The sequence below is a fragment of the Phascolarctos cinereus genome, unplaced genomic scaffold (assembly GCF_003287225.1).
Source record: "Phascolarctos cinereus isolate Bilbo 61053 unplaced genomic scaffold, phaCin_HiC Scaffold_5;HRSCAF=322, whole genome shotgun sequence".
NCBI classification, from domain to species: Eukaryota; Metazoa; Chordata; class Mammalia; order Diprotodontia; family Phascolarctidae; genus Phascolarctos; species Phascolarctos cinereus.
In genome coordinates this window covers 142549638-142572776 of record NW_027555958.1, presented here as the reverse complement: position 1 = coordinate 142572776, position 23139 = coordinate 142549638, and the positions used below count along the sequence as shown (strand labels likewise).

The 23139-nt window shown below is 35.3% G+C and overlaps 1 protein-coding gene across 1 annotated transcript in view; it reads left to right on the top strand.

The window, feature by feature from the left end:
* Nucleotides 1–5102: 5102 nt before the first annotated feature.
* The window catches only part of RFX6 (regulatory factor X6), a 72155-nt gene continuing 54118 nt past the window's right edge, over nt 5103–23139 (top strand). Inside the window, exons 1-4 of the mRNA XM_020971647.2 lie at nt 5103–5380; nt 5737–5896; nt 11308–11431; nt 15864–15925. Of these exons, the coding sequence (XP_020827306.1) occupies nt 5161–5380; nt 5737–5896; nt 11308–11431; nt 15864–15925 (566 nt within the window). The 5' untranslated portion in view covers nt 5103–5160. The remainder of the gene's footprint in view (nt 5381–5736; nt 5897–11307; nt 11432–15863; nt 15926–23139) is intronic.

The window sequence follows — 23139 nt, the reverse complement described above, 5'->3', positions numbered from 1 at the left end:
TCATTCTGGGTGCCATATGGAGGTAGTATGTTTCTCCTTGCTCACCACTCCCCTTCATCTCAGGTGGATTCTGGGCTTACTGAGAAACGGTCTACTCACATGAAGATCCTATCTATCTATGGAAAATGACATAGTAGCTGCAGTTCACCTCTGATCTCAAGTGTTGACAAAATTATTTTCCAACTTACTTTTGATTAAAACATGCCATATTCCTAATGAATATGTAATAACCCAGATTTAGGCAATGCAATTTATCCCTTTAATATAGTTGAAATGATTTTCATATGTGACTTACATATTTATTATGACTAGACATGTTCATTCAGATCTTTATGGCATGGTATGAAAGGGTAGCTCTCGTGTACTCATAAGATTGCATATTATTTACTTTTGTGTGCTGCACAAGTTTGACCATTTTTCTTTCTTTATAATTACAAATAGATTAAATATTATATTAAACAAGAGGTACCAAATAGACTTTTACTAGACTTGAATGGAAAAGTAGGTGGTCATTTATATGTGAAGGAAAAACATTACTTTAGCAATCAAACATTCAATAAATTAGTTACATTATGTACTCTTCATCCCCCCATTTTTCATAGATAACAATATAAGAAGAGCAATATTATTTTTCCCCAAAGTCTTTTAATGTACTGTCTGTGCACATATTCACATACCCAACTGGGTAATTTTCTGCCTTATAAAAACAACATAAACAACTTTTTGTTTCATGGGTTGAGAAGACACAACTGGGTCACAATCTGCCCCACTCATAGGAATACACAGATCGATGAGATCACACTTCTATCAAAGTATGGAAAAAGGAAAACAAATTGCACTTTGATTATTGTTAATGTTTTTCTAATTAAAATAACAGACCATTTCAGAGTTCAAAGGGTCCTGGGATGTCACAATGTCCAGCCCATTTATTTTACAGATAAGGAAATGAGAGTCACTTTGGTAGAGCCAGATCTCAAATCCAGTCTTCTGACTTCAATTCCATTGCTCTATCTTCTATGTTATGTATTCTTATAAGGGAAGTCCCAGAAATAAAGAAATTAATTTAATTCATTTGCCAGTATTTGCACTAGGTGGTGGAATAAACTGCAAAGAAAACATTTACTGTAAGGCAGGAGCTTACAAGCTAGTTAAGAAACTGGAACCCTGAACTACATTCAATAAAACACATATTTCTTATATAGCTACTTGAAGGTTGTTATTCCCTATAGACTAATACTGAGAAGAGACTTAATTCTTTGCTGAGGGTTAAGCTCTAAGAACTGTGTGCTTGGTAATAAATGCTTATTGACTGACTGACTGTGCCTCTCTTTCCACTCTACCCTTTTTTCCCTCAAAAGTGATTTAAAGTTGTGTTTTTTAAAATGTTGAGATTGTCCTTTTAGATCAAATCTAGTATACACACACACACACACACACACACACACACATGCATACATAAAAACATACATACATATGTTTAGATCTGGAAGGGAACCTAGAGATCATCTGATTCAGTTTTCTCATTTTATAGGTGTCCAAGGTCACATGGATGTCAATTGGCAAAGTTGGTAATCCAACCTATGTTCTCTGATTCCAAATCCGGAAGTGTTTTCATTGCCCATTTCCCTTATCCTAAAATGTGCTAGAATATGCTTTCATTAAATGGTGGGTTAGATGAGGGTCTCTTAGGCTGGATATTTTTGTGTATGTGGGAAAAAAATTCGGTCAAATTAGTTGTTTGGAATTTTAAATACCAAAAAATCTAGTTGATTGCTTTGTATAAAATTCCCAGTGAGATTGTAGTTTTATTTTTTATTTTTTGGTATCTTGTAGACAAACTTAGCAAATTCTAATATGCACATTCTTCAAAGAAATGTCTGGAAAAAGTCATATGGGAAATGGAACAGATATCCATATTGCCTCTGTAATACTGAACTTACTTTTCTTTCGGGTCCTCATAGTTAACTTCTAAAATACCATATATTGATTTGATATCATGTATGCAAGACCTGACTCAGGCACATGTTTATACAGAGAACCTACTTCTTTTTCTCAGTCACCTGATTCATTATTATTTTTAAAAGTTCATTAGCTAATGATGCACAGAGAATAAAATTTATTACGATAATCACACCTTTCATCTCTCCATATTTCTTCCATGAAGTACCTAGAATTTCAAATATGATCTGGTTACATAGCTGAACTCATAGTTTAGGTCAAAATAATCTTAAAGGTTGGAATGATCTTGGTGTTTTCATTAATCAGTTGGATAATTTCACATATCTACCTCAAATTATAAGACACCAGAAGAACCATTTTATGAGACATCTGAAGAACCTCCAATTATATCAAAAAGAAAAAAAGTTCTAATCAACTTGAACATTTGACTCCAGGGAGCCAATCAAAACAGCAACAAACAAACCCTTCTGACTTGCCTCAAATTTTCACTGATGTTGATATAGTAGACATAGTCTACATGTTGTATAGATCCAGTAATACAAGTGATTCCCTTATTGTGCTTAACATGTCCTAGTCAAAGGGTAGTTGGGTCAAGAATCAGGAGACTATATTTATATAAATCTCGCATGACTTTGGACAGTAATAATGACATTTATACAGCATCTACCATGTGCAAGGCAATCTGCTAAGTGTTATCTCCTTTGATCCTCACAATGCTATTATTATTATTAATCCCATTTTACAGTAGGGGAAACTGAGGCAAACAGAGGTTAAGTGATATGCCCAGTGTCACACAAATAGTAAGTATCCAAGGCAGAATTTGAACTTGGGTTTTCTTGACTCTGGGCCCAGAACTCTATCCATTGAGTGACCTAGTTACCTCTAAAAACTGCGGTTTGTACAAAATAAATCACTTTCTCCTGGTTGTGGTTTCCTCATCTGTAAAGGGAAGATGTGTTGGAATAGATCATCTTTGTGGTTTCTTCTACCTCCAAATTTATTTTTGTGAAAGATAAATACATGTTAACATACATTAGTGCTAGGATTCATTAAATAGAAAAACTTTGAGGCTCTTACATGAATTTATAGGAAACATATAAAGTTGCTAAAGCAATCAGGGGATGATTTGGGGAGCTACCAATTGCTAGGAAAAGATTTAGGGAGGCATCCTGAAGGAGAAAAGTGGTAGCTCTGTCCAGAGTCATATCTGGGAATTCTTTCACTTATGGCAAAAGCTTCTGTGGGGAATGGAAAGGTAAATCACAAGATAGTTCAGTTGTGGGTGCAGTGCTGCAGACTTGCCTTGTCCCCTGGAGTTCCTGATCCTTATCACTTTAAGGGTTAGGGTGGGAAGGTGGTCCCTAGGGGAGGAGTATCATGGCCACAAGAGGGAGGTGTATGCATAGGGGCAGTTATACTGCATGAGTCAGTCAGCAACAGCTAAGTGAAGTAAAAGGATGGTAGTCATTGGAGGAAGGAAAGTGCCCCTTTGCATGTTTGACCATATTGCTCTTAGCTAGTGATGGCTTTAGCTCTGCCAGCTGCTGGTAACAAAGTTTGGGGCATCTATGTGCACAGTCTGGGAAGCATGTTTTTCCAATAACTCTTTAATCAAGCAGATTGGACTAATTCTCCATGTATATATGTATCATATATGTGTATGTGTATATATGTACACTCAGCCATAAGAGCACATCATCACACATACACCTTTCAGGTTTTGGTATAAATTATTTTCTCTTCCAAGATGGACCTTGATGGTCATTCTTAATCAGATATCACTTATAAATTTTTGGAGGAAAATTGCTTATGATCCCACTTTACCTCTGTCATCTTTTCCCATTCTTTGTCCTCATCCCCATACACACTCTGGTCCTGTCCTCATCCTTATACACACTGTGGTCAGGCAGAATAGACTCTCCTCTCTCCAAGAGAAAAGTGAGATGGAGTGTCACCCAGGACACCTGTCTAGCACTTCCATTATTTAAAGCTTGTTGAATCAAATTGCGTTGAATTAAACGGAATCGAGTTAAAGGGAGAAGTCATCCAGTCCCTTAAATGATTTCTTACCTCATCGCAAGAAGCAAAAAATGGTAGAAAAACAGAAAAGGACGTTGATATCATATACTCACAGGAAATTAGATCAGGAAAAGACTTTACAGATCATCTAGTCGCCCCCCCCCCCCCCCCCGTCTCCTATTAAGCTAAAGATTAGACAATGATCGCCCCAGGGCAGAATTAGGCAGGGAGCTCGGGAGACCAGAGACACCCACCCCAGCAACCCGCACAATCAGAAATAATTGTCTTTCCAAGTTAATCATTAATGTCTCCTGGGGCATGAGCAGTGTGGATCCCTGGGATGTAAGACTTCACTTAGGGTTTCCCCTGCTCGGTCTGGCTGGCCCCAGTGTGATTAACTCTCTCTCTCTGTGTGTGTGTGTGTGTGTGTGTGTGTGTGTGTGTGTGTGTGTGTGTGTGTGTGTGTTGGGGGAGTGAGACTAAAAGGATCAGGAGGAAAGAAAGGAAGGAAAGGCAGAGGAGAGAAGAGGAGGGAAAGAAGAATAAAGAAAAGCACAGAGAAACAGAAAGGGAAGGAGAGGTTGGACCAGATAATCTCTAAGGTTCCTTCCAGCTCAAAAATTCTGTCATCTGAGGTAAAGGAAAAGGATTAAGAAGAGAGAAAAGAGCATTGGGGATGTGAATTAATTGTTCCGGCCTGGATTGGGACTTCTGCACCAACAAAAAGTGTGTGCATGTCAGGTCAGGCATCCTTCCCAGCCAGATAAAGGACTACTGAAGTGATGTGTGGGTGCAACTATCTCTTTCCAGCCCCTGGTCCCTTCCTGGCTGCAGGGCGCAGGTCCCCAAAGTAGTAGCAGGACTGATTTCTAAGTACCCAGCCCGTAACCCTTTCCCTGGAGGACTAAACTTAATTCATTCTTTTGGGAGGTCCTCAAGGCCGCTCCTCCAATCTTTAGACAAGCCTCTTTTTTCCAGTTTTCCTGGCTGACTCCTTCAAACCAAGTCATCAGTGTAGCACTCCAAAGCCGCGCCACCCCACCCGGCACCCTATTCCTTCCTCCACCCCGATCCCCGCCCCCTTCCCTGTCCTGCCCCCGCCCACAGACCCATCTCGTGGGGTCCCCGCGCTGTGGTTGTTTGCATGGGCGCCAACCGTTGCGCTTCTGGGGAGGAAGAATTATGCCCATGAAGAGGACGGCCAAGGTCCCGGAGCGGGAGGGCGCCTTCCTGCAGGGGCAGCCTTCCCCAAAAGTTTCTCCTGGGCTCCAAGAGGAGGGATGCTACGTAGAGCTGTTGGCCAAGGGCTTACTTTCCTATCCTGAGGAAGGGCAGCCTGTAAACTCTCGGAGCATCGGGGAAGAAGTAGAGGAGCCGGGGCTGTCCGTGGGAATCAAAGCAGGTGAGCTTCTCGGAGTTTCAGGGGATGTTACTGGGGCCTCGGTAGCAGACAGCAGTCCTGACGGCGCAGAGGAACCTAGAGTTATTTCAGCACAACATGGGACCTATTTCATGATGTGGCAAATAGAGGATCAAATGCATCTAGCATATGTTTCTTGGTATCTGTGCACGCATACATGTATATGCTGCAGATGGATGCTTTTAACCTAGTGAGAAGGGGAACTATAGTTAGTGAGTTATCATTGTCTGCAATGACTAGTCACGCCAGTTGAGGAAAATAGCCAGTTATAAGTCAAATAATTGATGTCATGAAATGCTCGTCTTGAATTTTCAAAATGTGCTTTCCCTTGCAATCAGAAATGCAACTCAGCAATGATCGCCTTTCTTCCTCATCCGAAGAGGATGCGGATATTCAAGATAATAAAGTGAAAGCACCAGAGCCTCATATGTCCCAGAAGAAAACCATCACCCAGATCATGAAAGATAAAAAGAAACAGACTCAACTCACTCTGCAGTGGTAAGGAGATTATAGAGTACAGGTATATCTTTATGCATCTGTACTACTCAAAAGTCTAATGTCTTCCTTTCTTTTCTTTTACCTTTTCTCCTCAAGAACATTTTGAGAGCACAATTTAAACAGAATAACTTTAGTTATCTTAAAAAAATCATCATTGATTTTTTTTATACAATAAGAGTATAAGTAGGCAGTAGTGCAAAAGTGATTTGCAATATGAACACAAAAAATTCACTTCTGTATTGAATGCAAGAATTTTAAGCATATTGTAAAACTTTAAGTGCGATATATTTTTAATTATTATCATTATAATTATTATCATTAACAAAACAGATTTTTTTTTTGCTTTTACCTTGTTTAATCCTTCAACATTTAATTGTTTTACATCTGAAATTACCGGAATATGCAGTGGCGTTTATTTTTAAATAGTATATGTTATGCTTTGTTTATAAACATAATCATTTAGGTAGCAGGGTTATATTAATAGAGACTAATCTTACTGAATATTAATTGCATCCCTAGCATCAAAAATTATAAACGGCATATAGGATTGAAAGTGAAAGTATTCAAGATTGAAAGGGGGTGGTGGTATTCATTGAGACTGAGTTAACATGGTATAGATTTGGAGTAAAAAACCTGGGTTAAGATCCAGGCTTTACCATTTATTGTCTGTGTAACATTGAAGAAGCCAGTCAGGGTCTCTGAACCTTCAGTTCCTCATCTGTAAAAATTAGGAGGCTGAACTAGATTATTTCTAAGGTTCTTTCTACCTTTAAATCTAGGATCATATTTTGAAGTTCTTCCTATTAATTAAGTGATGAAAGTAGGTTATCTGAGGCAACTGCTAAACATAAATTCATTTAACTTAATAATCATCATACGCTAAAAAAAAATGAACAAGTGGCAACTTTAAAAACTGATCAATACCATGTGTTAGAGGAATATAGAAGTTCAGAGGAAAATAATCTAAAAAGGTCATAGTATGAAATATCTATATTTTCCTTTTCCATCAGTCTAACTAATTAGACCTTCTTGAGTAAACTTTTTTGCCTTCCAGTGCTATCAAGAATCCATGTTTAAAGCATATGTTCAATAAGCTTTTACAGTAAACACGCCTGAATGGTTTATTTAGAAGAAAAAAAGACTTTATTATTTAAAGAAAATAGTATGTTTATTGAGATAAAATATTTTAAATAAGTTGTAATTGAATCTTATCTTCACATTTTATATAAAAATCCAAACTGTACATTATTTTTAAAAAAGCAGCTACATTTTACCTACACTGAAATTCTGTGACTCTGTGACTCACATGTCTGACTTCGTCAAATAAAAATGCTAACTACAATACTAACCAATAACAAATACTACCCATCTTGAATTATACTAGATGCAAGAAACATATGCTAGATACATCTTGATGTATCTTGATGTTTCAGGTACTAACATATTATTTGATTAGGTTTATATTAACAAGTTGAAGTAGATATTTGAGCTAATTGTCTGGAAAATTAAGACCAAAGTTATTTTCATTTGGGATTCTAAGCTAATGTGGATGGAAAAAAAAGTATTTTGCTTTCTTATGAATTCTTTACTTCATATAGAGTGAAGAGAAATACCTTGAGTTGTTTTGTAACTATCTGTGCTTCGATTAAAGAGGAAATGCCATACCAAAGATTTAACAAAAAAACTTGCTATCCACAGATTTAAATTATTATAAATACAGAAATTATGCTTACAGAACAACAAAACAAATAACAAGAGAAAAATTCAATCAATGAGCTAGATGTTCTGCTTATGAACTGCCAGGCATTTTAAAGATATATCTGCATGTATAATGATCCTTTTTTAGCAAGGCAATAGGTTCCTGTAGTGTAGTACCCTCCCACAGCCCATTTCTCATCATAAGATTCCTGATAAAAGATATTTTTTACATCAAATAGAATCAAAATTACTTTTTTTGGGAATTTTTTGAATTTTTTGAAATAAATTATTAATTAATTACACTTTGGATTATCACAAATTAGGGTGAGAAGTACTGGTTTGTCATCTTGGCAAAATAAACCTGGGTGATTGATGGCCTTCATCACTTTCCTCCAATTATTTTGCTATTATGCAGAAAAACAAACATTATTTTATTTTTCAACACAGTTCCAAATGTTTTTTTTAAGGAAGAAAGAGTATTGGATGTCATAACTAACCTTTCATCCAAACTAATAAAAAATTCACATCCGAATTCTTAGGAGATCACACTCAATTGAAGGTTGAGTAATTCTACCATAGTTCTACTTTTACAATAATATAGATATTATTAACCTATTAATTTAGAGAGGCAAGATAGTATATGGGAAAGAGTGTTGGTTTTGGAGTGGGAAGCCACACACAACCTTCGTGAGCTTAGTCAAGTCACTTGATGTCTTCTGTCCTGAAGTGATCAGACTAAATGATCTTCAAGCTCCCTTCCATCTCTGAAGCCATGATCCTATGCCCACCTTAAGTTACTGGTTTAAGTGATTTTTCCCCCTGCTCCCTATATTGAGTTTTTAGCATAACTGGAGACTGAATTTTAGAGTTTTCTCAGAAGTTCTGTGATTTACACTTACATTATTTTCATTTTTGTTGTTTCAGTCATGTCAGTCATGTCTGACTCTTCATAGCTTCTTTTTTTTTCTTTTCTTTCTTTTTTTATCTTCTTTTTTTTTGGGGGGGGAAGATACAAGGGTGGTTTGCCATTTTCTTTTCTAGCTCATTTTACAGATGAGGAGGCAGAGACAAATAAGGTCAAGTGACTTTTCCAGAGTCAAACAGTTAGTAAATGTCTAAGGTCAGATTTTAACTCAGGAAGGAGTCTTCCAGATTCCAAGCCCAGTGCTCTATTCACTTTATCATCCCTCATTTTACAAATGAGGAAACTGAGACCCAGGGAGGTTAAGTCATAACTAGTAAATCTAGTAAATAGTAAATCAGAGAGGTGAGATTTAAATCTGTCTTCTAAATTTAGAGCCAGTGCATTGACCACTGTGCTACCCCTAAATTGCTAATGTTCAAATATGACTGACATCTTCAGTTATCAGAATGCTCATTTATAGTCTTGTAGGACTGAAGTTAAGTTTTTTTACTTTTGGAGTCCTCTATAGGGCATTTTGTTGACCTAGAAAACAAGCTATTTAGAACAGAAATGCACAACATTGGTTACAAGGAAACGTGAGATCTATCAATATCCTTCCAGAGTAGAACATCATTAGTTTATTTTGATTTAATTTGTAAATTAATCAATCATTTTCTATTGTATCATCTTTAAAATGTGAAATAACCTCTTTAATGGCTTGAAAAGAAAAACAAGGGATGCAAGTATTGGCCATCCTTAAATCCAGAAAATCTTTAGGGTTGTTGGATCTTAGGCTCATATAGCTAGAATTGGAAAAGGTCCTTAGAGGTCATCTAGTCCAACATCGCCATTTTACAGATGATGAAATGGAAGCCTGCAAAAGTTAAGTGATCTGCTCAAGGTCACACAGGTAATAAGTGGAAGAGTCAGGATTTGATCCTTGGCTACTATAACTCTGGAAAATGCCTCTTCAAAAATAGTAATCTTCAAGCACATTCTTCTATTCTGATCAGAGATATAGATGATATTATGGTTTAAATGTAATGCTTCCTTGGGAGATGTAAACCAGGATGCTTGCTGTATTGGTCTTATTTGTTTTTAATGGCAACTAGGTGTCACAGTGGATAGAGCGTTGGATCTGCAGTCAGGAAGATCTGAGTTCAAATTCTACTGCAAGTCACTTATCTTCTTTCTGCTTCAGTTTCCTCATCTAGGGAATAAAAGTAGCATCTACTTCATAGAATTGTCTTGAGGATCAAGTAAGATAACGTATATAAACTGCTTTGTAAACTTAGAATAATACATAAATGTTATTGTTGTTATTATTGTTGCTGGTTTGTGGCATATAAAGCCTAAAATTAAAACAATTCTTTTAAAATAATTTATTATTTTTATTTTTCAAGTCTGTCCCTCCTGCTCCTCTCCTGAATTGAGCAAATTTAAAAAAAAATCTAAAAACCAGATTCTTTAGCACATAGTTACATAATCTAGCAAAACAAATCCTATATTAGCCATGTCTGAAAATGTATATCTCTTTCTGCATTTTAAGTCCATCACCCTTCTGTCAAGAGGACAAAAGCATATTTCATCTTTAGTCTTTTGGAGTCCTGATTTGCCATTGTGCTAATCAATGTTCTAAAATCTTTCAAAGTTGTTTTTCTTTATCATGTTATTTTTATATAAATTCTTCTTCCTGTTCTGCTCTATTCCCTCTGAATCAATTCATAAAGATTTCCAAGTTTCCTCAGAAATTATTCTTATACCGCAATAGCATTTCTTATAATCATATACCGCAATTTGTTAAACCATTCCCTAGCAGGAGGACATATCTTTAGTTTCCATTTTTTTGGTTACCATGAAAAGAGATGCTATAAGTATTTATGTGTATATACAGGAACTTTTCTACTTTAAAAAATTTCTTTGGAGCTATAGACGTAGCAGAGGTATATCTAACTCAAAGGGTATGCATAGCTTGGTAACTTTCTGGTTCCAATTTTCCTTCAAGAATGGCTGGACTAATTCGTAGCTCCACCACGAGAGGAATACTGTGTCTGTCTTCCTGTAAGACATTTGTCATTTTCTTCTTTTGTCCTTTTTGCCAATATGGTAGATATGGAACAGAACTTCAAAATTACTTTAATTTGCACTTATAGTTCTCTAATTATTAGTGATTTGGAACATTTCCCCCATATAATTGTTGATATCTTGGATTTCTTCCACTGAAAACTTCCAATTCATATCCTTTGACCATATCCCTAGATGAGAAAAGTGAAGCAGAAAGAGGGTGGTGACTTGTAGCAGAATTTGAACTTAGATTTTCTTGACTGCAGGTCCTGCACTCTGGCTTCTAGATGCCATAAAAACAAAGAAGTTCACAGCAACCAAGCAAATTTATATTTCTTAAAGAAGTAAAAGCATCATAATGTTTAGACCATAATATCATTTATATCTCTAATCAGGGTTGAAGAATGCACTATGATCTTGAAGATAATGACTGTGAAGAGAGGCTTTCTCCAGAGTCATAGTGACCAAGGTTCAAAACCTGGCCCTGCCACCATCCACTAGCTGTGTGGCTTTGGGCAGGTCACTTAATCTTTGGGGACCTCCATTTCCTCATCTGTAAAATGAGGAGGTGGAATTGTTGAAAATGGAATTCTTCTAAGGGTATCTCTGAACAGCATCTCTCTTCTAAGCAAAACTGGAAGTAGAACATAGTCACATGATCCTATTATCCAGTGTATAAGAAAAAGGAAATAGGAAAAATGGTTCAAAATAATAGATGTTTTTTCAATATTACTATGCTTTACAGGCTTGAAGAAAATTACATCGTATGTGAAGGTGTGTGCTTACCAAGGTGCATCCTTTATGCACACTATTTGGATTTCTGCAGGAAAGAGAAATTGGAGCCTGCCTGTGCAGCCACTTTTGGAAAGGTAAGATATGCATTTTGTTCATACTTCTGTATATCAAATGTCATATCATTCAATGAATTTAGTAGCACCCTACCTATGAGAATCTTAGAACATTCTGTAAGCATAGATGAGGCCTTTTGAGTGGATTGGAATAGCTATGCACTTTTGGAGATTGCTTAACTGAATTGAGGCAGTAAAGGGCAGTGGGAAAAAAAAACTCAGGCTGTAGAGTTAAGAGATCTAGTTTCAAATATCATCTCTGATGGCTGCAACTGGTGTGATCTTAGGGAAGTCAAAGTAAGTTTCAATTTCCTCATCCATAACATGAGGAAGTTGGACTGAGATGGAACCCGAGGTTCCTTCCAATTTTAAATTTATAACATACTGAAATGTTGGTGAACTGTTTAAGGCAGCTAAAGAAGTCAGTATGGACATTCTCAAGTCCTTTTCCTTGTCTTCTAGATCAGTTTCTTTAAGTACAATATATTGTTTCCAAGATAGATTTGGTAAAAATTCTCTTTATGGTTACTATGCCTGCATATGTCTTCAATTACAAATCAAAGTGGAGAGTGAGAGATTAGTACCTAAATTACTCAAACACGGAATATTAACAACCCTATTGTTGCTCATTCATTTTAGCTGTGTCTGACTCTGTGTGACCCCATTTGGCGGTTTTTTGGCAAAGATATTGGAGTGGTTTGCCATTTCCTTCTCTAGCTTTTTTTATAGATGAAGAAACTGAGGCAAACAGGGTTGTGACTTGCCCAGGGTCCACAGCTGGTAAGAGTCCAAGTCTGGATTTGAGCTTAGGTCTTCCTGACTCCAGGCCCTACACTCTGTTCACTGTACCACCTAGCCGTCCAGCTAGGTTGTTGCAATTATCTAGAGATTTCAAATAATTTTAAGTATTGCATTATCTAGATGGTCCCCTCATATTTTAATTTGATTTCCTATGTACAGACTTACTCTAAAAATTCCTAAACTCTTATAAGCTTTCTATGGGATTTTTCTTGATATTCTTCATTTTTTAAAAAATAAGATGTTCCCTACTACATTTGCAAATTTGCTTAAAATGAAAGGTAGAAAGACTGAAATATTAGAATACTACTATTTCATTGCCATGTCTAGAATTAGAAAACATTATAAACCTCATGGGGAAATTTCATTTTCATTAGGTTTCCAATAATATTTTGTAGACTTAAAAAATTTTGACATCCTGAAGAAGATGTTGAAGATCTGCATCTCAAATTTTGCATCCTATATAATCTGAAACCTGAATTCAACATGTTAGAGGGCATGATTGTTCACAATATGTATACTTCAGATCTCAGGTATATTAAAAAACAACAACAAAGAACAAAACTATGCACCTTTTTGGCTGGGTGCATCTGCAGAAAGTATCTGGTGGATATTTTGATTATATCTAAAAGATACAGTTTCAGATACTAGAAAGAGTATTGAATTATGAATTGAAAAACCTGTAATTTAGTCCTGATATCAATAACTAGCTGTACAATCTTTGGTAAATTGCCTAACTTCCATGGAGTTTAGTTTCCCTATCCGTGAAATGAGTGGACTGAATTAGATGATTTCTAAGGTTGCTTGTAGATATAAAATTCTCTTTTCTAGGGAAAATAATTCTCTATTTTAGCAGCAATGGAAAAAAGTACTAAAAAAAGAAAAAGATTTCTGTCTGATCACAAGATTTTTAATTGAAAAGGACCTTAGAAAAGATCTAGTCCAATCTTCTTATTTTAGGAATGAGAAAAGAGTACAAAGAAGTTGTGACTTGCCCAAAGTAATACAAGTGGTCAACAGAAGGGATGTGAACACAGATTATTGGGATCCAAATGCAATGCCTATTCTAATGTCTTTACAAGAAGCAATTACAGGAAACCAGGAAGGGAACAGCAAGACTGGGAGTAGCAGCAGTTCACTAAGGTCTGGGTTTTGGGAAGAATCTATTCTAGCTGTACATGACTTCATACACAGAATGATGCTAAATAAAATACAACATTCTTGCCAGGAGGATAAACAAATCAAGGATTGTTTCTTTGGCATGAGAACCTAAATGACTTATTCTCTCTTTTAAATAGTGGCAGAGGCATGGGAATACACAAATCTAAAAAGTTGTAACCCCTTACAATAGTTATCTTTATTACCATTATGTACATAGTATTATTTTTTTCAAGACTAAATATTTACTCACTGTCCAACATTTCTTTTATTGAGGTAAATGCTGCAGAGCAGCCACCGAAGAAACCACATTCTCTCTAAAAATAGACAGGTAGTATGGTGGAAAAGTGTTGGAGTTAGAATCAAGAAGACTTGAATTAAAATCTTGCCTCAGATATTTACTATGTGATCCTGGCCTTCTCAGCTTTAGTTTCCTTATCTTTAAAATGGAAATGGTAATAATAATAATAATAATAATAATAATAATAATAATAGTAATAGAACTATATGAACAACTGTAAAACACTTTTCACACAAATTAAGTCAGATCTAAATAATTGGAAAAAATATTAATTGATGATGGGTAGTCTGAGCTAATGTAATAAAAATGACAATCCTCCTTGAATTAATCTACTTATTTAGTGTCATACCAATCAAACTACCAAAAAATTATTTCATAGAGCTAGAAAAAATAATAACAAAATTCATCTGGAAGAACAAAAGCTCAAGGATATCAAGGGAGTCAATAAAAAAAATTCAAAAGAAGGTGATCTAGCTGTACCAGATCTCAAACTGTATTATGAAACGTAATTATCAAAACCCTTTGGTGCTGGCTAAAAAATAAAGCGGTAGATCAGTGATATAGATTGGTTGTAAATTACATTATAGTAAATGACCATAGTAATTCAGTATATGACAAACCAAAAGACCCAAGCTTTTGGAACAAAAACTCATTATTTGACAAAAACTGCTGGGAAAACTGAAGAACAGTATGGCAGAAACTAGGTATAGGCCAACATTTCACACTGCGTACTAAGATAAAGTCAAAATGAATACATGATTTACACATAAAGAGTGATATCATAAGCAAATTGAGAGAGCATGGAATAGTTTCTCTCTCAGATTAATGGATAAGGGAAGAATTTAGTCCCAAAGAAGATATAGAGAGCATTACAAAATGTAAAATAGATAATTTTGATTGTGTGAAATTAGGAAGTTTTGCACAGACAAAACCAATGCAATCAAAATTATAAAAAAATAGAAAACTGAGAAAAATTATTTTTTGCAACAACTATCTCTGATAAAGCCCTTATTTCTCAAATGTATAGAGAACTGAATCAAATTTATAAAAATACAAGTCATTCCTCAATTGACAAATGGTCAAAGGATATGAATAGACAGTTTTCAGACAAAGAAATCGAAGTTATCTATAGTCATATGAAAAAATGCTCTAAATTGCTATTGATCGGAGAAATGCAAATTTAAAAAAGTCTGAGGTACCACTTCATACCTACCAAAGTGGTTACTATGACAAAAGGGAAAATGTTGGATGTTGACGCAGAGTTGGGAAAACTGGGACACTAATACACTCTTGGTGGAGTTGTGAACCAATCCAACCATTCTGGAGAACAGTTTGGAACCATGCCCAAAGGGCTATAAAGCTGTGCACACCCTTTGATCCAGCAATGCTACTGCTAGGTCTATATCTCAAAGATATCCAAAAAAAGGGAAAATGACCTATTTTTAGAAAAATATTTATAACAGCTGTTTTTGTGGTGGCTAAGAATTGGAAATCAAAGTGATGCCCATCAATTGGGGAATGGCTAAACAAGCTGTGGTATATGATTGTAATGGAATATTATTGTGCTATAAAAAATGACAAGCAGAATGATTTCAGAAAAACCTGGAAAGACTTACATGAACTGATGCATAGTGAAGTGAACAGAACCAGGAGAATGTTGTACACAGTAACAGCAATATTGTTTGATGAAGAATTGTGAATGACTTAGATATTCTCAGCAACACAATGATCCAAGACAATCCCAAAAGACTAAAAATGAAGCATTCCATCCATCTGCAGAGATAGAGCTGATATTGGTTGAATACAGACTGAAGCATGTCAATTTTCACTTTCTTGCTTTCATTTTTTCTTTTATTCAATTCTTCTTGTACAAAATTACTAATATGGAAATGTTTTACATAATTGCACATGTATAACCTGTATCTGATTGCTTAATGCCTTAGGGAAGGGGGAGGGGAGGGAGAGAGAAATAGAATTTGGAATTCAAAACTAAATAAAAATGTTTTAAAATTGGAATAACAATAATATTTGCCTTACAGTGTTGTAAGAATCAATTGAAATAATTTCTTTTTCTTTTTTCTCTCTTTCTCTTCCATCTATCCTCGCTCAAACTATCAAACTTTTTGCAAACTTTAGTGTTGTATGAATACTAGCTATTATTATTTTTGCAATGAAAACAATCTACTTTCTCTCTAGACTATTCGTCAGAAATTTCCCCTTCTTACCACACGGCGACTTGGGACCAGAGGCCATTCAAAGTAAGAGAAGTTGATGTATAAATTTTACATGTGTCTTTACATGTGAAAAAAATATTAAATTATATATTTTTTGTTTTTGTAAGGGGCAAATAAGCCAGGTTGAACTGTGTGGTCTTCTGTTGATGAAGCTAGGTTTTAGCTATCTTGAGAAATCGAGGAAGGTCAAATATGGATTTTGAAGAAATATTTCATCACAATAAGAATAATAATTCAAATGAATTTATGTCCTTTAAATTTCACCTACTTTTCAAATTCGTTAAATGTTTCTGTAGAATGTAAGGTTTTTAAAGATAAGAACTTTAAAAAAATTTTTTGTTTTAGTAGCCTTGCCAGCATCTAGCCCAGTGCTTTGCTTCTGGTAGGTGATTAAAAAATGATGGTTCAACTGAAACATTGTTGGTATATCAACAGCTGACAAAATTTCCATTGGAAAAAACTAGATCTGTGCTGGGCTTACTTTTTAAATGGCACAGAAGGATTACTTGACATTTTGAACAATCTTAAGCACGCACTGAAATTGTCTGGTGACAACTTTCACTGGATGAGACTATGTTCGTCTTTCAAAGGATAGGGTCTCAGTTGTGGAATAAAGGCCTCGACAAATGTTACAAAAAGTTTGTAGAACTGTTCAAGATGCGGATGGGATTATAAAAAGTGCTCCCTCTGCTCTCTATTTCAGGATTTCATCTCTTTATTTTCTTTTCTGGGATTAAAGTTTTCTTTTTTCATAGGACAAACTCCTACATGTCCCCTTCTTTTCTCCTCAGGGGGAAATATCTTGTCTTTCCTCCTGGTCTCTGAAAATGGTGATAGAATTTACTTGGTTATGTCATTTGAGTGAGAGGAAGAAAACTAGGTAGGAAGAAAATCTGTAGTTTTTTTTTTAACCACTTGAATCCCATTACAAATTTACTCCTGCATGACTGACTGCAACTGGATTATGTTGGGATTAAAAGAGAAGGTCTGGAGTTGATTAGGCATTGGAAAGAAAGACAAAGGCAGAGAGATATTCTTCCTTGACTTTCACTATGGACAAGAGGATTGTGATCTGGGAGATTGGTAGTTTCATTGAGCTCTCACGAGCAGGCACACATGCAAGTCAATTAGTCCTCAGTGGAGCATTTAGGATTAAAGATAAATCATTAACCTGGTCCATTGTGGCATAGTGAGCAACTCACTGTTTAGATTGAAGTAGGCAACATGTCTTGATTTCAGGGAACCTAGCTATCTTAGTGCTATAGCTTTGCCTAAGAATAAGACATCTTTGATAACCTGGTTTCTTTCTGTCTTGAGAGTAGAGTAAATTTGGTATTTACTGGGATTATGTGAATCAGATAAATTTAACATTTTGATAATGTAAGGAAAAACAAATTTGCCAGGATATGCATGGCTTTGATATATAAATTAAGGTTGTTTTTTTTTAAACAGTGGTACCATGAACTTGGTTATAATTTTACTAAAAATATTCTCAGTAAGGCATTTTTTTTATTGAATATCTTTAGTATTTGAGCTATCTTGAATATAATTAAATTGAAAAATTGAAAACGCTATCTTGATTTTCTAATTTTCTTATCAGCTATATTAGAGAAAGAGAAACCTTTTCTGCTATTCAAATTATTGATTGACGCATTTCAACACATTAACGCAGAAACGTTTTAAAAGGGAAAAGCTAAAACCAAAGGTACCACCATTAGAGAAGTGAGGGAAATCTATAAGGAAATGGTGTTGTAGGATTAGGTTAGGAGAAGAAATATAAAGATGTTGGAAGATGGAAATGAGAGCTTGAACTTTATGCAGCCACATATAGTAGAAGCATTTTCTTTTATACACAAGACAAAGAAAATAGAGATAGGGTAAAAATTTTTTTTCAAAATAAAATTATAATTTTTTTTTTGCATGAGTTGATGCACCTGATCCTTCTAAAGTTAAAGGATTGAAAGGAATAGATTTCATTTAGACAGACTCTATCTAGTTTATATGTTATATGTCTGTATAAACATATGCACATACATATGTGTATCTATCATTGCTATATATAATATATGCTTTAATACTCTAATGGATTTTTCACCTCAGCAATGTGAGCGCTCTCTGCCACAATGCTTTCATTGAATATTTAAGCTTCAGACTTAACTCTAAACAACAAAAATGCTTGCAGCATCACAGCCCATCCATATAGTCCTATCCAGTGGAATTTTTCCCCCATGTCCTCCCCATACCATACATCCTACACAGGGGTGCACCAAAGGCTGGGGGCTTTCTCTAGATCTCTCACCCCTATGTGTATATCACTGGAGTGTGAGAACTTGCCACATGATGAACCCACCTACTTTCCTGGTCTATACCTGCCCTTTTGCCTTGATATTCCCCAGGGCTTGGCATAGTCCCTGGTACCTAGTAGGTTCTTGAGGAATCCTTGCTGACAACCTGATTGATAACATTTTTGATGTTGTTTTGCTTTTTCTAAAATTTTAGGTTCCCACTATGTACTTCTCCATGGTTTTGTGGGTACTCTCTCCTCCACTTCCCTCCTTGCTCCCCCCATATATATATATTTATATACATATACGTGTACACACATACACACGTACATTCTGGTAATGTAGTGTGGAAGAAAGGGCACTGGAATGAGAAGACCTGGATTCATATCCCAGATCTGCTGTTTATAGCCTGGGTGATATCAGGCAACTCGTCTCATTCTATAGCCTTCAATCACTCACCATTTTTTTTTGAGGCAATCAAAGTTAAATGACTTGCCCAGGGACACACAGGCAGTAAGTGTCTGAGGCTGTATTTGAACTCAGGTCCTCCTGACTCCAGGGCTAGTGCTCTATCTACTGAACCACCTAGCTGCCCCCAGTTATTCACTTCTTAAAAAAGAAGAGGTTACACTAGGTAATCTCTCAGGTCCTTTTTGCCTTGAAATTGTATGATTCTATATTTTTCAACTTTTAGAGCAAGAAAAAGGGAGGCCAGGTACAAGAATATTGATAAGGAAGGGGAAAGGCAAGGAGAAGAGAAGGGACTAAGCATTATGTTGACTACACACCAAGTCCTTAAAAATAATATCTCATTTAGTCCTCTTAACAATCCTGGAAGATAGGTGCTTTTATTGTTCCCATTTTATAGTTGAGGAAACTGAGGAAAACAGAGGTTAAAAGACCTGTGCTGGGTCACACAGCTAGTAAGTAACTGAGGTCAAATTTGAACTCAGGTCTTCCTGACTCCAGGCCCAGTGCTCTATCCAGGTTATTGATATAAAATACAAAATAGACAAGCAAACGATTCTTGTCTTTGGAACTGAGTTGGAAACAACAGGTGAAATAATGCTAAGAGATAAAACCGAATGTGTTACAAGAGTCTGCATTATTTTTTGAAAGGTAACACCCATGAATTCAGGAGACATATAGTTGTCCCATTAACATTTTGCCAGTTCACAAAGCCAAAGCAGATTATTTTCCACTTATGAAGGCTGAAGTAGACCAAGTAATCATTAAGAAAATTTAAAGTAGAGACAAGTGGAAGGAAATCTTGTAGGTCAAATGTTCATGTTTTCTCACGATGAGACCAGTAAGAAAAGACAAAATCCTGAGAGCTAATGGAACCCCAGTGCTTCTTTTCTCCTCAGTCATTTGGATCAAACAAGTGGGTAAGCTACTTTAACTTTAAGCTAATGGCATATTAAAGCCAATCTGTGTGACAGCTGAACAATGAAGTGAAAAGGGAAAAATTCAATGAAAGTGTTTACTTGCATAACATATTAAAAAGGAGAAATAAACAAATGGATGCTTTGTTATTTTTATTCAATCCTGTGAAGGTTTGGGGTTTAGTTGTTTAATTAAATTCAGCAAAGCCATTTTGTGTGTAGACACAGCCTAACTCAACAAGTGGTATCACACTTAATACTTTATTGACATAATTTGTAAAGGCTGTTGCTATAGCCTGAGAGAGAAAATTCATTCAGGGTGTAGCTTACTCATAAATGTGTATGTGCATTTTTACTGTATATGTAAATTACAATGATAGTTGCAGTTATTAAGATGGCAAGTGTTCAAAAATTAAGTTAAAATATTGTAAACTAAAAGACTAAAAATCATTGTTAAAACATTTGGGGAATTCATCTTTATGACCTGTCAGAAATACAGAGGAATATTTTCTTTAAAGGAGATAATAGCAACAAGAAAGATACTGGATTAAATAAGATAATACTTATTTATTTATATAAATGTTTATATAAATTTATATAAAAATATATATTCATATAAATTTATATAGAAAAATAATTTGTATATAAATTCACAAATAAATAATTCATATATAAATTTATATATATTTATACAAATTCACATAAATAAATATTATACTATTACTTATATTAATAATGGTATATTATTTATTTATAAATAATATTATTATATATAAGTATTATTAAATTATATTATATATAATAATATAAATTATATAAAATATTATATATAATTATATAAATAATAAAATAAATACTGAATAAATAAGAAAATATCAGCACACAAGCTGAATTCACTATTGTTGACATCACAAATTAATTCACAGCCTTTGTCTTTGATTGTATGTATCTGGCTATGCCTCCTGTCCCCCACACCAGTCCATGCATTTTGCTGTGGTTAGTTACTTTTCTGTTGTGTTTGACTCTTTGTGACTCTTTTTTGGAGATTTTCTTGGCAGTGATACTAGAGTGGTTTGCCATTTCCTTCTCCAGTTCATTTTACAGATGAGGAACTGTAGAAAACAGAGTTAAGTGATTTGCAGGGGGTCACACAGCTAGCTAGTAAGTGTTTGAGGACAAATTTGAACTCAGACAGGTGAGTCTTTCTGACTCCAGGCCTGGCACTATCCCCCTGTGCCACTTAGCTACCTCATAGCCATGCCCTAGCTGTGCATTTAGTAAAAAGTCAAAAAGATAATCGGGAAAATACATTGACATCCATGTGGAGACAACATTATAAATCACATTTAGGTACTACCTTAATGTTTATAATTAATCAACAAGGATTTATTATTTGCTGTAAGCCAGAGCTTGTGCTTTATGATATATTATATAAATGTAAAGATCAATTCAATTCAACAAAACTTTATTAAGTGATTTCTATGTGCAAGGTAATGTACTAGGTTCTAGGGATACAAAGGCAAATTAGGAACAATGCTTGCCCTCAGGAAGCTTACATTATACTGGGGAGACACAATACCTAAATATTAGGTTGTTTGGAAAAAGAGAGAACAATAACAGCATGGGGGAGATGGATCAGGAAAGATATCTTAGACGTGGTGGCACCTGAATGGAGTCTTTAGAAAGAAGTAAAAATGTTGAGAATAGTTGAAAAGAGAATGCATTTCAGGCACAGAAGATGGCTTATGCACAGAAATGGAGAATAGGATATTGAGTTTGTCTGAAATGTAGAGCACGGGAATGGAAAAATGCGAAATAAGACTGGAAATGTCATTAATAACCATACTATAGAGGGCCAGGAGATTTATGTTTTGTCTTCAAACAAAAGTTCACTTCTCTATCTTGCTTAAAATCTCCTAAATCGTTAACCTAATGAAGACAACATGATTAATGTGATAGATATTGTAGAAAGAATGACTTCTATGCAACAGAATATAAATACGAGATAACGAATGCAAAGAATTTTATATATTTTATTATCTTTGTTGTCATTCAGTTGTTTCAGTCATGTCTGAATCTTTTTGTCCCCATTTGGGGTTTTCTTGGCAAAGATACTGGAACGGTTTGCCATTCCCTTCTCCAGCTCATTTTACAGATGAGGAACTGAGGCAGAGTTAAATGACTTGCACAGGGTCACACTGCTAGGAAGTGTCTGAGGCCAGATTTAAACTCAGGAAGGTAAGACTTCTTGATTCCAGGCCCTTTACTCTATCCACTGTACCACCTAGCTATCCCAATATATTTCACAGCACCATATAAATATCAGATATTGTAATAATAAAATAACTCAATGATCCACTTTTGAACTTTTCAATTCAATTATTCGAAGTGTTTATTGAGCACCTGCTATGTACAAAGTACTTCAATTCAAGATGTTGAGGTGCTGTTCCAGCTTGGTCACTCCGTGCCACAGTGAGGCATCAGACTAAAAAATCAATATAAAGACAGTGATGACAATCAGCTTCAGGTTGTTACATTGTAACAAATTACATTGTAAGCACCTTTAGGGCAGAGACTGTCTTTTGTCTCTTTTTGTATCCCCAATGTTTAACATAGAGCTTAACACATGGTAGGTGCTCAGTAAATGTTTATTGATTGATTGAATGATTGTATGTGATATTAACTTAATAACTAATATAAATTGATTTATTTTGATGTTCCCTTTAAGTTTCATATTAGCTTCCATGGAAAAGTCACATAATTATTTTGTTCAGTAAAGCATTTTGTACTAATTATGATTGTGAAATTCATAATGGTAACCAACCAAAACCAGTCAAATATTTATTGAGACACCTAATATGTACTAGTTTGGAAGTGAGGATGTAAGGAATTGTATAATGCATTCTCTGACACAAAAGGGCTTGCAATCTTACCATTTTTTAAAAGCCCGAATTAATTCAATTCTAGTAGCTCAGTAAAAATCTAGTTAAATTAGTGGAACATAGTATATAGCATGGCAGAGGAGAGTTGATTACTTTTGATTTACTGATGATAATTTAGTCTTCTAGTGAGACAGCCTACCAGCTTTCTAGTGAGCTGACCTCAGAATCAGGAATATCTGGGTTTTAGTTCCACCTTTAACACATATTGACTGTGTGACCTTGGCCAAATGACAGCCTCTCAGTGCTATAAGCAACTCTCTGTGGCTCTAAGATGGAAAGAATGTGCTAATCTGAATTGGTAGAGAAATTTTCTCATTTGGTGTTCACTAAACCAAATGAAATTACAGTTCCAGAGCTTACCTCTGGTACATTGTCAGTTACATTTACCACTGGGCGTGTAGCCAAATTCTCCCCTCTGAGGGGATCTCCACAGAGGATCACACCTAACATAGATGTATTATAGAAGCTGTGACCAAAAGTCAATTCAAAATGTTTTTGGCATCTTTTACATCCAGGCTATATTTAGGTGTCTTTTATTAGCAACCCATATAATATAGGGGAATATGGAAATATAACTAACTGGAGGTGGAGTACAGGTCTCCCAGATGCAGCTAGATACCTCCAAA